This window comes from Pleurodeles waltl, chromosome 10 (genome assembly GCF_031143425.1).
Source record: "Pleurodeles waltl isolate 20211129_DDA chromosome 10, aPleWal1.hap1.20221129, whole genome shotgun sequence".
In the NCBI taxonomy this organism is placed as follows: domain Eukaryota; kingdom Metazoa; phylum Chordata; class Amphibia; order Caudata; family Salamandridae; genus Pleurodeles; species Pleurodeles waltl.
Window position 1 is genome coordinate 47,314,611 of NC_090449.1, and position 15,937 is coordinate 47,330,547.

A 15,937-nucleotide genomic window follows, 5' to 3' on the forward strand; every position below is an offset into this window, starting at 1 on the left:
AGCCAATGAACAGGTGCGCTGGTGGTGATGATGCGCACCGCCGTGGACGTCACCGCCGCGGATGTCACCACCATTATCTATCTGTTCAATCACTAGATACCTGACCTTCGACAGGAGAGGACCTACACTGCTAGTGCTGCTGTGACCTCGGTCTGGAAGCAACAATGGCTGCTGCGTCTGGGGAAAGGGCCCCTGCCTTCACTGCACAGGAGTTGGAGAAACTTGTGGATGGGTTCCTCCCCCAGTATACGCTACTCTACGGTCCTCCAGACCAACAGGTTAGTACATAGGGAGCACGGTGTATGGGCTAGGCCTGGGTGGAGAGGGCTGGGTGGATGAGGGAAGGGGGCTGAGTACATAGAACAGTCATGCATGGGGATGAATGGGCCACAGGGATAGAGTTGGGAGGGGGCCAATTACAACGACGGTGCTGTAGGTAATGACTGTTCCTCTTTCCTTGTGCATGTCATGTAGGTCAGCGCCCACCAGAAGAGGGACATTGGGCGTGCCATCGCCAAGGAAGTCCAGACCCTGGGGGCCCACCAGAGACGGGGCACTCACTGCCGGAAGAGATGGGAGGACATTCGCCGCTGCAGCAAGAAGACGGCGGAGGCTCAGCTGGGGATGGCCTCCCAACGTGGGAGGGGTGCCCGTCGCACCATGACCCCCCTGATGTCCCGATCCTGGCGGTGGCCTATCCGGAGTTGGATGGGCGCTTAAGGACATCACAGCAGACACAAGGGGGTGAGTACAACCTCATCCTATGGACTTTGCGTGCAGTGGAGCTGTCTGGCTGGGGGTAGTGGGCTGTGGGTGTCCCTAGGCCAGGGTGAGTTAGGTAGGCAAGGCCCCTCCATTATGTAGGCCATGTGGCACTCTACCCCAGCTCAAAAAAAAGGCAAATTGATGTATAGTTGCCCGTTTGCCATCCATGTGGGCAGATTTCTACCATTGCCATGTAGGCCATATCCCAGAAATTGCATGTGCAGAGGGCAGGAGCACGGCGTAATGCAGGGGGCTGCTGCATTTTTCTTGTCCGCCAACGGTAGCAGTATGCTATGCACTAAAACTCTCTTTCTTCTGTCTCCCCCCTTTTTCTGCTCTCCCTGTCCTTCTTACATCAGCATCAACAGGCGGAGGTACAGTGGCACCGGAGCACGAGGGAGCTGCATCTCACATGGCCATGGAGGGCCAAACCACAGACTCTGAATTCACCAGTGGGACGGAGGGCGAGGGGAGCATCATGTCGGCCACAGGATCACCAAACAGCGACACGGACCCGTCCGCCGATGTGAGCTCCCCTGTGGTAGCGGCACCATCTGTGCGCCCCACTTCTACAGGTACAGACGCCACCTCCCCTAGCAGCACCGCCCTCACAGCAGCCCCTCAGCGTTCGCCCCGTGCCCGCTCACCCAGGAGGGTGGGCATCACCTTCGGCCCAGGCACCTCAGGCCCTGCCCCAGTCACCCCTGCTGCCCTCAGTGAGGAGGCCATTGGCCTCCTCAGGTCACTCACTGTTGGGCAGTCTACCATTGTGAATGCCATCCAGGGTGTAGAACGAGAGTTGAAACACAGTAATGCATTTCTGGAAGGCATTCATTCTGGTCAGGCTGTCCTTCAGCGAACCCTGCAATCTCTGGCCTCAGCACTGATGGCAGCCATTGTCCCTGTGTCCAGCCTCCCCCCTCCAACTTCCTCCACCCAGACCCAATCCCCTATACCCCAGCCCATCCCAAGCACACCTACAGACCAGCATGCACACAAGTCAGCACACACAAGTAGCTCAAGCAAACATAGGCACCACACACCACAGGCACTCACACAAGCATCAGACCGATACAGACACAGCAACATCCACTGTCTCCACTGTGTCCCCCTCCTCCTCTTCTCCCTCCTCTCTCCCAGTGTTGTCTACACACACACCTGCATGCACCACATCTACAGGCACTAGGACTCGCACCAGGACACCCAGCACCACAAGCCGCTCACCTGCACTCACCACCTCCACTGACATATACACGTCCCCTGTGTCCTCTCCCAGTGTGTCTGTGACGCCCCCTCCCAAAGTACACAAACGCCGGCAATCACTCACCCAACATGCATCTACCTCACGACAGCCTCCAGTACCTGCACCTGCACCCAAAACACCTAAAGTGACACCTCCTACAACCACCTCCTCTTCCTCCACTCCCAGAGCCCCTCCAGCTACCCATCCCAGTGTACGTCAGAAACTGTCCCTATGTCAAATTGACCTTTTTGCCCCCGCCCCACCCCCTCCAATTCATCAGTCCTGTCGTAGCGCCTCAGCCAAAAAGCCTCCAGTACCAGTGGTGCGTGTACCAGGTTTTTGGAGTGCCCCGTCCACCAGGGCAGGCAGTAGGACCCGGAGCCAAGGCACTGTCAGCCCACCCCCTGTAAAGGCTCCGAAATTGGAGAGTGGACGATGGGACCATGTCAAGACTCCTGGTGGGACAAACAGTGAAATAGGATCCAAGGCGATTGGTGAGTCATCTGTAACTCAAAAGAAGGTGGGGAAGGTCCAGAGGAAGTCTCCCCAACCTGTTGTGAGTGTCACGGCGGAGAAGTGCGCCATCATTTCCGGCGGTCCAGACACAACCGCCAGCACCGTCGTTACTGGTCAGGAGTCAACCGCCAGAGTCACAGCCCAGGAGGGCCCAAGTATCGTCACTGGTCCAGAGACCACCGCCAGAGTCATAGCCCAGGAGGGCCCAAGCATCGTCACTGGTCCAGAGACCACCGCCAGAGTCATAGCCCAGGAGGGCCCAAGTATCGTTACTGGTCAGGAGACCACTGCCACAGGCGGAGTCACAGCCCAGGAGGGCTCAAGTATCGTAACTGGTCAGGAGACCACCGCCAGAGTCATAGCCCAGGAGGGCCCAAGTAATGTTACTGGTCAGGAGACCACCGCCACCGCCGGAGTAACAGCCCAGGAGGGCTCAAGTATCGTAACTGGTCAGGAGACCACCGCCAGAGTCATAGCCCAGGAGGGCCCAAGTATCGTTACTGGTCAGGAGACCACCGCCACCGCCGGAGTCCAGAATCCCACAGCCCCGCTGGGCAATGATGGAACGTCAAGCCACACACCAACGTCCAGTGTGGAGTTCGTCATGCCACACACCAATGTCCAGTGTGGAGATCGTCATGCCACACACCAATGTCCATTGTGGAGTTCGTCATGCCACACACCAATGTCCATTGTGGAGTTCGTCATGCCACACACCAACGTCCAGTGTGGAGTTCGTCATGCCACACACCAACGTCCAGTGTGGAGTTCGTCATGCCACACACCAATGTCCATTGTGGAGATCGTAATGCCACACACCAAAATCCGTATCAGAACCGCCATGGCAAAGCACCGCTGAACAGGGCAAAGACCGCCATGGCAAAGCACCGCTGAACAGGGCAAAGACCGCCATGGTGAAGACCGCTGAACAGGGCAAAGACCGCCATGGTGAAGACCGCTGAACTAGGCCAAGACTGCCATGGTGAAGACCGCTGAACAAGGCCAAGACCGTCATGGTGAAGACCGCTGAACAGGGTCAAGACCGCCATGGTGAAGACCGCTGAACAGGGCAAAGACTGCCATGGCAAAGCACCGCTGAACAAGGCCAAGACCGCCATGGTGAAGACCGCTGAACAAGGCCAAGACTGCCATGGTGTAGACCGCTGAACAAGGCCAAGACCGCCATGGTGAAGACCGCTGAACAGGGCAAAGACCGCCATGGTGAAGACCGCTGAACAGGGCAAAGACCGTGTGGGTATGAATAGTCCGGCACATCAGGCATCGTTCTCCCATGTGCAGCTGGGACTGTGACAGGACATGTACTTTCACAGGGAGACTCATCCAGTCTGGGCACCAGTCCCACCCAGTACCAGTAGAGAACTGCATCTACTTGCGAAGATGTGTCTTTGCACTCCCCAGGATGGCACAGTGGGCAAGCCACCCACTGTAGAGACTTGAGAGACTGTGGCTTTGCACTCCCCAGGATGTAACAGTGGGCAAGCCACCCACTGTAGAGACTTGAGAGACTGTGGCTTTGCACTCCCCAGGATGGCACAGTGGGCAACCCACCCACTGAAGTGACTTGAGAGACTGTGGCTTTGCACTTCCCAGGATGGCACAGTGGGCAACACACCCACTTGTTAGACTTGAGAGACTGTGGCTTTGCACTCCCCAGGATGGCACAGTGGGCAACCCACCCACTGTAGTGACTTGAGAGACTGTGGCTTTGCACTCCCCAGGATGGCACAGTGGGCAACCCACCCACTTGTTAGACTTGAGAGACTGTGGCTTTGCACTCCCCAGGATGTAACAGTGGGCAAGCCACCCACTGTAGAGACTTGAGAGACTGTGGCTTTGCACTCACCAGGATGGCACAGTGGGCAACCCACATACTGTATAGACTTGAGAGACTGTGGCTTTGCACTCCCCAGGATACATCAATGGGCATGGAGCCCCGTCGTGGATCTGGCTTCGCATTCATCTGGCTGAGGTGCCCCCCCTTCCCTTCCCCCTGAGGTGCCTGTATTGTTTCTATCTGATGCCCCGGCAGTGTTCTCTCGGATTTTGGTCAGGTATCTATTGTGGGCTTCGCCCATGCATTTTTGGACTGTTGGTGCACAGACATTGTTGTGTACATATCTGCACTACTTCTTGTATTGTACATTTATTTTTGACAGATTTCGTGATATATATATCCGTATATTTTTTAATGAGTAGTATATTGGCACAATACAAAGTTTGACCGCTATTCGCTTTGTCTTTGTATTCTTCCGGGGGGATTGTGGGTTGTTACTGTGATTTTTGTGAATGCATTGGTGTGTATGTTGTAACATGCAAGGGTGGGGGTGGGGGTGTTTGGTGGGTGTCCACGTAACTTTTGCCTCCCCCATCCCCCGTGTCGTAGGTGCTGTACTTACCAGTATGTTCTGCGCCTACGTCGCTGTTGGTCGTAGATGAGTAGGAATGCAAGGGCAGGGAGTATTTGTAGTTCCGGCTCCATGGTGTCCTCGTCCCTCGTGGGATGTGTTGAGGTGAGCGTTTTCCCATAGCACAAGCTGTTTCCGCCGTGTTTTTATTCACGGTGAATCCGCCCCGGAAAAGGTGGCGGATTGGTGTGTTGTGATAGTGTGGGCGGTACATTGTCTTCCGCCTGTCTGTTGGCGGTAACCGCCGCGCTGTTTGTCTGTACCGCCGTGTCGGGCGGTGTGTTAAAGTGGCTGTCTTAGTTGGCGGTTTCCGCCAGTGTCGTAATTCCCTTTTTTTGTCCGCCGGCCTGTATGCAGTATTACCGCAGCTTTAACACCGTCCGCCAGGGTTGTAATTACCACCATAATTCCTAGTTAGACCTAGTTATTCTTATACTATGCCTAGACAGGATAACACTAAAAGAAATTTAAATAGTTGGCATTTTTCAGCCAAGATGAACAAAAGTCAGATTGTATAATCAAGGGATGCTGTTGATGCAGATCTATTAACAATAGCTCACTAGTGTACAAGATTAACAATTCAGAAAAGAGGAAAGGTAAGGTCCATATAAGGGTAAAAAATAAACAAAACATGCTTCATGGAAATTGAATGTAAAATCTAGAAACATAGCTATACTAACTTCAATAAAGTCTAATAAACACACTGGTCTCCAGAGAACAATTATATTGTGTTAGGAATCATGTAAAACTCAGACACATTATAGAGTTGTTCAAGGAGAAGTAGAATCAACCTATAATCTGGTACCCCCATGTATGCAACTATAAATAGTGTTTAAATAGCAGCTCCTCAATTCAGCATTTTGAGCCAATGTAATAACTTATTATTTAGTTCAATATGAATATTTATAAATGATTTAAAAAAACTTTGTTTCCACAGACTTTAGAAGCTAATTCACAGGTCATAAGATTAGGATTTAGGAATTAAGACTAGAAAGGCTGGTAAATTTACACATGTGTCAATAAAAGGAATCTAAAATTCAATGGAATTCAAGTTTACAAATGCTACATGCCATTGTAGCTCAACCAGCTATTATCTGGGATTATTCACAAACTGCTTATATGGTTGTATGTCAATATACCAATGTCAGTAATACTGACTTGCTATAAAAACACATCCACTATATCAACATAAACACTTATTTGCAGGGAAAGTAGATATTTACTGCTGTCAATTACCTATAGTATTAATTAGATTTACCATGCAATCTACTGTCTAGGTTCATGTAGTGATTCCAATAATATTGCCATGCAATGTAGGTTTTTTTCTACATGTAATATAATGGATATAATATGTGACCTACACAAACTAGTTTAAGGTACTAGACAAGAATAAACCTTTAGGCACAGATATTCTTACCTGTGACCTGGTTTTGCTATTTTCATCCTTAATCATTTTCAGAGACAAATACAGTTATAGGGTTTACTTCTCACTGATAATTTCAACATTTTTAAAGTAAGTTCTATTATTTCTAACTAATATAAATTGATTCATTAGTTAGGGCCTCATTACGAGTTTGGCTGTCCACAGACTGCCAAACTTGTGGTGGTGGTCAGTCTGCTGCACTCCTGGCGGTCCAACCGCCATATTATGATCCTGGCAGTCGGACCACCAGGAGACAATTGCCACCGCCGGAATCACAGATCCCGATGGGTTGGCAGCCGTCGAAGTCGTGGTCAGCCACAACGGTGCCCATGGTGGCACTGCCATGCTGACTGCAACTTCACTTTCCGTCAGCCTTTCCATGAAAGTTGCACCATCATGGAAAGGCTGGCAGAAAGCCAATGCTGGAGGCTACAGGGGGCCCCTGCATTGCCCATAACCATTATGTAGGCAGTGTAGCGGCCCCCTGTCAGCACTCTCAGAAAGCGCACTGTATGCTATGCTGGTGTCCAACGGCATTGACCTCAGCTCCCTTGAGGGCTTGATGGCAGCCTCACTCCCACCGTTTTGACTGTCTCCGCGGCAATGCCGTTGAGACCGTAATTAGGCCCTTAATCTTTTTTTTCACAATGTATTTCAAATTTGCATTAACACTTGAGATTAAATTAATTATTCAATTATATCCAAAAAGCAAGTGCAAAATAGTCATCATTAGGTATAGAAAACTACATTGCGTCTAGTCTTTAATTTGTTCAAAATACCAATGAGTGCCCTTAATTTTCATTTGCCCAAGCTCTTACTTAGCAACATTCGTTCTACTTTGCTGATTTCATCGTTCCCACCATCAGAACTGAGTGTTTTATATTCTTTGTAATATTTATGGAAATGTTTTTTGTGTCATCTCATTATTCAACCCTTTCATTTGCAAACTGTTCATTCTCTGTGGTGCCAATTATCACCCCTGAACTCTGTCATTGCACTAAAACCTTTGGCACAGCATTAATGACAATTCTTTAAGAATTCGGATTATAGTTTGGCCCAATTATGATTGGATCTCATTAGGAGAGCAGCCTAATTTATTTCAAGTACAGGGTTTGAGTCTGCTATCCCAAATCTTATGTGTAGCGCTGAAATTGTTTTCTAGGTAACAACTTTTTATTAGAAATTGGGTTTCTAGTTCACAGTGTATGCACACTGACCAAGCAGGAACCACAATCCTAGCCATGGAAAGTCAGAAACACACCCTAAGTTAACCTGTGCTCAGCTTCTGGTAAGTGGGCACACAGTAGTCAGGCTTAACTTAAGAGGCATTGTGTAAAATATTTCTGCAGCACTTCAAACAGTAAAACAGTGAAAACATACACAAAAAGATTCCACACAAGGGTACAAAAGTAGAAGTTAATTTAATAAATAAAACAAGACCAAAATGACATAAATTAGTTAGTTATGAATTTTTAAAGAATAAACTGTAGCAAAGCATTTAGAGCAGCACACAAATATATGATGGAGAGAGTGTTGAAACTTTTCAAACACTCATTCACAAATCTGGGTTAACTCCATCGTTCTTTTGCTCACCATGCCACCCCAGTTTGGACCCAACCATGTGCAAATCAGTCTTAACCCTGTTCCTCGTGGGAACAGAACAGCCCAATCTGCCAGGCCAGGTCCTCCCTGGACCGGGAAGAAACATCGTAAGAAGGATTTCGGGGTATTACTTCCCATCAGCCAGGCTCCAAAGTGGAATGGCCTGGTGAGCAAAAAAAATGATGGATGAAACCCAGATCTGTGCCTGGGGCTGAATGTTTGATTTGTTCCCTATTCCATCCATCATTTGTTCTTTTTGCAAAGGTGTTTAGAAGCAAAAAGCATCAACCGAGGCTATCTGGCGACACAGGACCGGAATAAAGTCAAAAGTTCAGGCCAACCATGATGGAGCACAGGGTGGCTAAAGGGACCCAGTTGGGCCTGCTGAAATATAGTACCTTAAAATCCTACTTCTGGGGTCTTGCAGTGGTTCCAAACCACACAGTTGAGGAGATGTGTAAATTTACCCCACACAGTCGAGGAGATGCATCAAAGTTCCCCATGCAGTGGTGGCAATACGTCAGAGCCGAGCTGCAGTGGACTTCAGTTGCAGGAGCCGGCTGCGTTGACTTTGAGACCATGTGCTGATTGTGATGAGTGTAGTGGTTGCGATGTGGAGTTTGGCATTCTGGTTAAGGCTGTTATTGATGGGGAAACAGGAGCCTTGCACTGAAGGAAAATCTGCAGTGCTTGTTCCAAAAGCAATGCACCAGTTTTATCCAAGCAACGGCGTAGATGCGCCAGTTCTGTCAATGGAGTAGCGATGGTTCTGCTGGAGCAACACCTGAAGATTTACCTCCAAGGCTCCAGGACTGAGGTGGCACTACTTGGCAGAGCAGGCTCACGGCTGGTAAGGTCTAGTTGGGATGGTAAAACTCTTTTATGTCCCTGAGACTTCATTCAGGAGCCTGTTGGTCGGATTTTGGAGTCACTCTCGGTTCTGGTTTGGAAGATACAGGTCCTGTTCATCTCACCCAGGCAAGGAGGGCAGCAGGCAGCAAGTCCACACAACCAGGCAGCAGTTCTTCCAGAGAAGCAGTCCAGCAGAATGGCAGTCCTTGTAGCAGCAAAGCAGTCCTTCCTCCTGGAAAGGTAGCCACAACACGAGAGGTGTACTGAATTGATAGGATCAGAAGTCCAGTTCTTATACCAGTGGTGCCCTTGAAGTGGGTGAGAGTTCAAAGTGGGGCTTTGAAGTGCACAGAGGTCATCCCTTCCTGCCCTGGCTGCAGACACACTGAAGGGGATTAATCAGTCCTTCATGTGGGGATAGAACACAGCCTATTCAGGTGTAAGTGTGAGACTGTGTCCAGCGCCTCCTCCCCATCCTGCCAAAGATGGCCCGTCAGGGTGTGGACGGCCCATCAAGTCACACCTAAGCCCCCTTTGTGTGTGGCTTTCTAGAGGGAATGCACAAAGTCCAGCTATCACCCACCAAGGATGTGTAATGGAGACAGGCTGCAGGGACTCACGACTAAGAGCAGACAAATGCCAACGTTCTAAAAGAAAACACAGTAGTAAAAAAAGAATTACTCATTTGCTGTACATACCCTCCATTTGGTTTCTACTGTAAATTGATCTCCACTATTCCCTTGAGGGGCCATTGTTCCTTTACAAAATACTTTGACCTCTGGTCCCTGAGTACCCATGAGTTCCCTTGTTCTTAGTAACAGGCTTACAGATATGGCAAGAGAACCTGTAGCACATTAGCACTACTGCTGCAGCCAAACCAATATAGTAACTATATCATGGAACTCCACACGACTGTGACGTTTGCTGATGATATAGCCCAGGAATTCCTAGGATTCTACAGGCATCTCTATACTGCATGCCGGGTTGAAAATCCAAAGGCTATAGCATCATACATGCAGGAGATAGCCATGATGGGGTTCACTGCTGGCCAGCAGCAGTTTCTCATGGCTTCTATCACTAGCAAGGAGATAGGGAAAGTAATAGATGCCTTGTATGGCTCTAAAGCATCAGCGCTGGATGGCCTAGCCGGCAGCTTTTACAGGGCCTATAAACATATTCTAGCTCCACACTTGTTTTTTCATCATCACCCTGGATCCTCTGATTTTCCAACTCCAGTAGCATCATCGACATAAAGGGTTGAGGTTCAGTACTGATCTGCTGCCTATCTCTATGCAGATGACATTCTGCTGTTTGCTCGAGACTCGGACGCTAACTCCCCTTATCCGTGAAATTATTCAATTCAGCAGTCTGTCCGGACTCTCAATAAACTGGAACAAGTTCAACATTTTCTACTCACTATGCCCGGTGTTATGGATTACTCTCTCAAGTGGTGTGACAACTCCCGCAAATACTTGGGCTGTATTCTCCATAAGCAGAGAGAGATGGTGATTCACCTCAATTATAGTCGGGCTATCGACAAACTAACTGTGCATGTGGAGCACTGGATCAAGTTGCTGCCATTCATTGCTAGGCACGTTAACCTCATCAAAATTGCTGTACTGCTGTGTTTTTGGTATTTGTTTTTAAATATTCCCATTTCTCTTACCATCAAATTCTTTGCCACTTCATACAGCCTTTTAATTAGACTGGTCTGGACATGTCACCACTCTTGTATCTGCTAGGAAACTCTAACGCTCCCATACGAGCATGGAGGTCTTGGGGTGCCGGATTTCCATCTCTGCTATTAAGTAGCACAGTGTCACTTTGTGCACTATTGGTACCAACCTGATGCGTGCCTCCCCTGCTTCAAGCCGGAGTGGGATCAGACGGCCCACATCCCCATGTCTTCCATTCTCCCATTGGGCATACCCCGTTATCCCAAAGACATTAAAACAATAGCTACCACCTGCTGGCCTGGTCAAGACTGCATTGATACCTGGGAGCAGACAGACTCTATTCCCCTGCTACACTGCTTAAGAACAACCTGCAGTTACCCCTGACACTAGAAAAGCTTGTATGGCGCACACTCGAGGCTCATCACATAAACACACTAGGTGACCTTTTTCCTGATGGGCATAACACTCTTACACAAACAGATTCTCCCACCCAAATGGACCATTTCATACTCAGGTGACTACACAGCACATTGCAGGATCAGTTGCCCTTATATCCATATGTGCCAGATGATTCCCCCCTTGACCTTGCTGATTGAATTGGCTGATGGTACACGTATGTGTTGCGTCTATACCAATCCTGCCTTGTGTTGAAGCCGCTGGATGGGAGCAGGGCGCAAGCAGCCTGTGAACAAGATCTTGGTCAGTCCATAACAGACCAGGTTTGGAGATGGGCTGCACTCAGATGAAGCTTGTGTCCATCAGTCACCAACCCATGGCAATATTGCTGGTATATTGAGTATAAGCAGTTTTGCTGCCATGACGCTACTACTGGCCAAACGCAGGATAACAATATGCTGGGATAGTTGTAGAATCCCACTAAAACTGACTAGATAAGGTATCCAACCTTTTTTCACCAAACCAGAGAGGTCTGTATGATGCTGCAAACCCCTTGTCTACGCCTAGGGATATCTGGCAGCCATTGAGAGACTACTTGTTCACATTGGAGGCTGGAGTCCCAGAAGACGACAATTTACCGGATACAGTACAATAGGTTCCTCTTTGGCAGATTGCTGCCCCCCTAACACTGTTTTCTATGGTTGTCTTCCTGAAGCGACTCACCTCCTGTGTTGCTTGTACCTATTGTTATTGTATACTGCATTGTGCCTCAGAGTATTCCGGTCTTCATTGTCTTTCTCCATCGGCGCTTATATAAGTTGTATATGGTGCTTACAATACAATATGTATATAATTGACAACACTTCCTAATGTTTGTAGAAAAATATAAATAAAGGTTTTACAAAAATGTTATAAGGAATCCTAAATTTATTCTATGAGGGGGTAGGCCTCACAGTAATGAATTATGAATTTGAGAGTTTTTCACTACCAGGAAATGTAAAACTTAAGAGTATATGTCCTGCCTTTTACTTTCAGAGAATTCTGTCCTATGGACTCCCAAGGGTCTACCCTAGGGGTGGATTAAAAGAGTAGTTTAAGGCTTGGCAAGGGGTTTTAAATGCCAACTTGACACAGCAGTGTAACACAGCATTCAGGCTGCATTGGCAGGCCTGGGATAATGCATTAAAGTGTTACCTAAGTGGGTGGCACAAGCAGTGCTGCAGGCCCACTAGCAGCATTTAATATACAGGCCCTGGGCACATGTAGTGCACATTACTACTGACCTATAAGTAAATCAAATAAGCCAATTAAGTATATACAAATTAAACTATGTTTGGGGGAGCAAACACAAGCACTTTAGCACTGCTTATCAGTGGCAAAGTACACAGAGTCCTAAGTCCAACAAAAATGAATTCAACAAAATTGGAGGCAAGCAGGCAAAAAATGTGGGGAAGACCACACTAAGGCTGATGGGTCTAGCATTTCTATTTTCAAAAACATGGATGCATGTTTCGTATATCCTCTATACAGCAGCTGTTCCATTTCAAATATTTCCTCTGTGGAAGTTCAACTCCCTGTATTATACTGGAAGTATAAATATTATTAACGTTGAGGACTGCACTGAGAACACTAAAAGACAATGGTAGCTGAAATATGTAAAAAAAGAACCTCTTCGATTTGTTAGACACTTTTGTTTTGATTTCAATAAAAAAGACAATCTCTAAGTCATTAAACTTTTTCCTACAGATATAGGTAATTTAATGGCAAGTGCAAAACTGAATATTTTGACTGCACCCACAGGTGGCAGGTCTCATTCCCAAAAAGGGGAGTTTTTTAGCCGAGGAGGCATAAGTTAATGAAAAATAAGCACATGAATTAAATGATCAATACTCTTATAATCTATACAATAATAATGCATATTATGCTCATGATGCTGACACTAATTTCCAAACATTTAGAGCAAATCACAAACCACAGATTGTAATTTTGGATGCAGAAGCCAATTCTATGATTCATTTGGGGTTGTTACAGCACCCAAATTCTTCGGAATATTTTTCACCATATTTTGTGGATGTTTGTGTTATTAAATCTATAAGCCACCTTCAAAATGGTCTCTGACAAAACTTTGATCCCCATGTCGGCAGAAATTGACTTTAGGGATGCTGCATTGAGCCGGTACAATTCCTGTCTTGAAAAAAAGATATGAAAGATATGTATCTCCCTCTTTTTACTCAGACTTCCGAACCAATAGTCCATGGGCACTGCATGGCTCCTCACTAAGCCTCCTTGTTTAATATCTACCTCAGACCTCTGTTTCAGTTGATCCACAATCATGGAGTTACCTTCATGAATTACTCAGATGACACCCCGTTAATCATTTCCATTCATCAAGCTTCTCCTTCTCCTTTTGAGACCCTCCACACCTGTATTTGAATTATTTCTGTTTGGCTCAACCTGAATATTCTAAAATTTAATGGAGTCAAAAAAGAGGTTGCCTGCTGCGGTAGGTGCAATATCCAAAGTCATCTTCTCACTGATCTTGGCTAGCTGAGGCTACTCCCACAGACTATTTGGCCATGAGCAAGCTTGGGTTTTAAAGAACATCTCTGTCTTGTCAGGTCAGTAAACTGTCTTCTACTTGCTTTGCCTTTTTGAAGACCTTACAGACAGTTCTTCCTCTCCTTCTTGCTCACAAGGCATCCATTGTTGTCCAGCCAGCAATTTTGTGCAGGTTGGTTTATGGAAGCCTTTTATTTGTAGCCTCCCCTGACTACCTGCTCAAAGGTCTGTACATGATCCAGACTGCCTCAGTCAGATAGGCTTTCACACTTTCCCATTCTTCCTCTGTTTCTGAAGTCTTAGACCATCTTCAATTCTTTTTGCATTGTGCACAAGGCAAATCATCAGACTGGGCCTCCCTATCTCCAATAATAATTCCATCGGTATCACTGTAATTAATTGCTACATCCTTCTGATGCCAACCTGCTCATGCCCATTACAAAATTGGCTGTTCAGTAGTAGTTCAGTACAAAAGGGGTTGTTATTCAAACCCAAACATCTTCCTAGGTATCAGTTGTGCTCTATAAATGCATAAATGAAATAATAATAAACAATATATAGCCAGGATAGGGAATCCTATTGACAGGGCCACCAGGTCAAAAATGAGGGTAAAATCCCCTTGATTAGTCATTACCGAGAAGGTGGCTATGACTTCTGTGCTTCATGCACCAATTATCATATTTTTGAGAAGAGGGGATAAAGAGCCTAGAAAGGGCATGGATAAAGTAAGGGCTTCATGACAGGAAAAGATGCTAGAGACCTTGGATCCAATAACAAGGATGTTATGTCTGATACAACAGGTAAAGAAAACAAGGAACATATTGACCCAAAAGTAATTTATAACTGAGCTCATAGAGATATGTTTTTTCTGGGGCATGAAAACACAGGCCTTTCATATGAAGGGTGCAAGGGACTTTTATTGTGGATACACTTGGGGTATTTGTTGGTTCAGAGTTTGGAGTGAGCAACTGGGGATCTTTGTTTGTTTGTGTATGCTTTTGCTTTATGATATAAGGTTCACTCCTCTCTCATTAGAGTATTTGGTTGGGTCTGTCCCAGGGCCGGTGGACACCAAGGGTCATTTTGCTGGCCGCTTGGCCTATTTCACACCTTACTTTTCCTGGAAACAATACATGATTATCCCATTTACCTCTAGGGAGCCGTCAGTCCTTTTTGCACAAGAATGAGGGCTGATTTCAAATGATCCATGGATTCTTTGAAAATTCTAGGGCTTTCAAATAGATTTCTATGCCACATTAGTACAGGCCAGCTTCCCTACCCCAATTTCCTCAGGAGGGAACAGAATTATTCTCCTTCGAGGTAAAGGAGCTACTTCTTAAGGAAGTCATTCAACCATTTCTGTTGCATTCAGGAGATTTGCAGCCAATATATTTCTGGTTCAGGAAAAGTACAAGAAAGTTTTAAAGGTAATAAATCTAATGGATTTCAATCAATTTACTCTTTACCAGCACTCAGAAATTAGGTCAAAAATCAGTTTCAGAGATATTCTCCTCCCAGGATCGAAAGGACACCTATACACTTGTGCCAATTTTTTGTACGATCAATTTATTAATCCTCAATCCCTATATCAGGGGTAGGTATTCAGGCTCACATTGTTACCATTCAGCCATTCCGCTCCTTGCTGTTAAAACAGTTAAAACTCCTACAAGCAATTCCCAGGTCCCAAGGGCTAAAGATGGTGGTGTATCTCAAAGATATGATATCTTTTGCTGAAACAGGTACGGTCAGCCATAGTCTTGATTCAGACACTATGATTCATTATGAATACAGAAAGTCAGATTTCATTCCTTCAAAAAGAACGGAGTTTTAAGAGTACAGTCAGCCCTTTTTTCCTACACCTCCATGTCTAGTATTAGAATCAGATGCACATTTTTAGGGCTGGATTGCAAGATGTGGAAAATTCTCAACTAGAGGGAGTTATCAATACACATGCATTGTTTAGAGCTTCTTGCAGTCTGTCTTTCAGTGTAAAGCTTTGTACAGAGAGGATGAGATGTACAATCCTTCTATGTATGGACAATTTACCAGCAGTCAGGTATATAAAAAGTCTAGAAGTAACAAAGTCAAAACAACTGGTGGACCTGGCTAGATCACTATGGGAGGGTTGTCTCTATGAGTGTATTGCTGTGGTGGCAGAGTATCTGTCAGGAACTTTCAACATAGTGGCAGATTGGTTGTCAAGGAGCCTCTATGACATCAGTGATTGATGCCTAAACTTTCAAGTTTTCAAACCTCTGACCAATGTATGGTGAGCATTTAAGATAGGCCTGTTTCTTTTCCAGTCAATGACTCAGTTACGGGTGTATATTAGCTGGAGACCACATAGGGAAGCATTAGCAGTGAATACTTTTCTTCAGAATTGGCCTTGTGGTAATCATCAAGATCTGTCATTGTTAGCATGACACCAAGGTGTGTGGCACAGATTCACAGAAAATCAAGGACGGTTTTCTTGATAACA

At 46.5% G+C, this 15,937-nt stretch overlaps 1 protein-coding gene across 1 annotated transcript in view; it reads left to right on the forward strand.

Moving 5' to 3' along the window:
* Positions 1-8,738: 8,738 nt before the first annotated feature.
* The window catches only part of LOC138262359 (extracellular calcium-sensing receptor-like), a 115,493-nt gene continuing 108,294 nt past the window's right edge, over positions 8,739-15,937 (forward strand). Inside the window, exon 1 of the mRNA XM_069212258.1 lies at positions 8,739-8,825. Within this exon, the coding sequence (XP_069068359.1) occupies positions 8,739-8,825 (87 nt within the window). The remainder of the gene's footprint in view (positions 8,826-15,937) is intronic.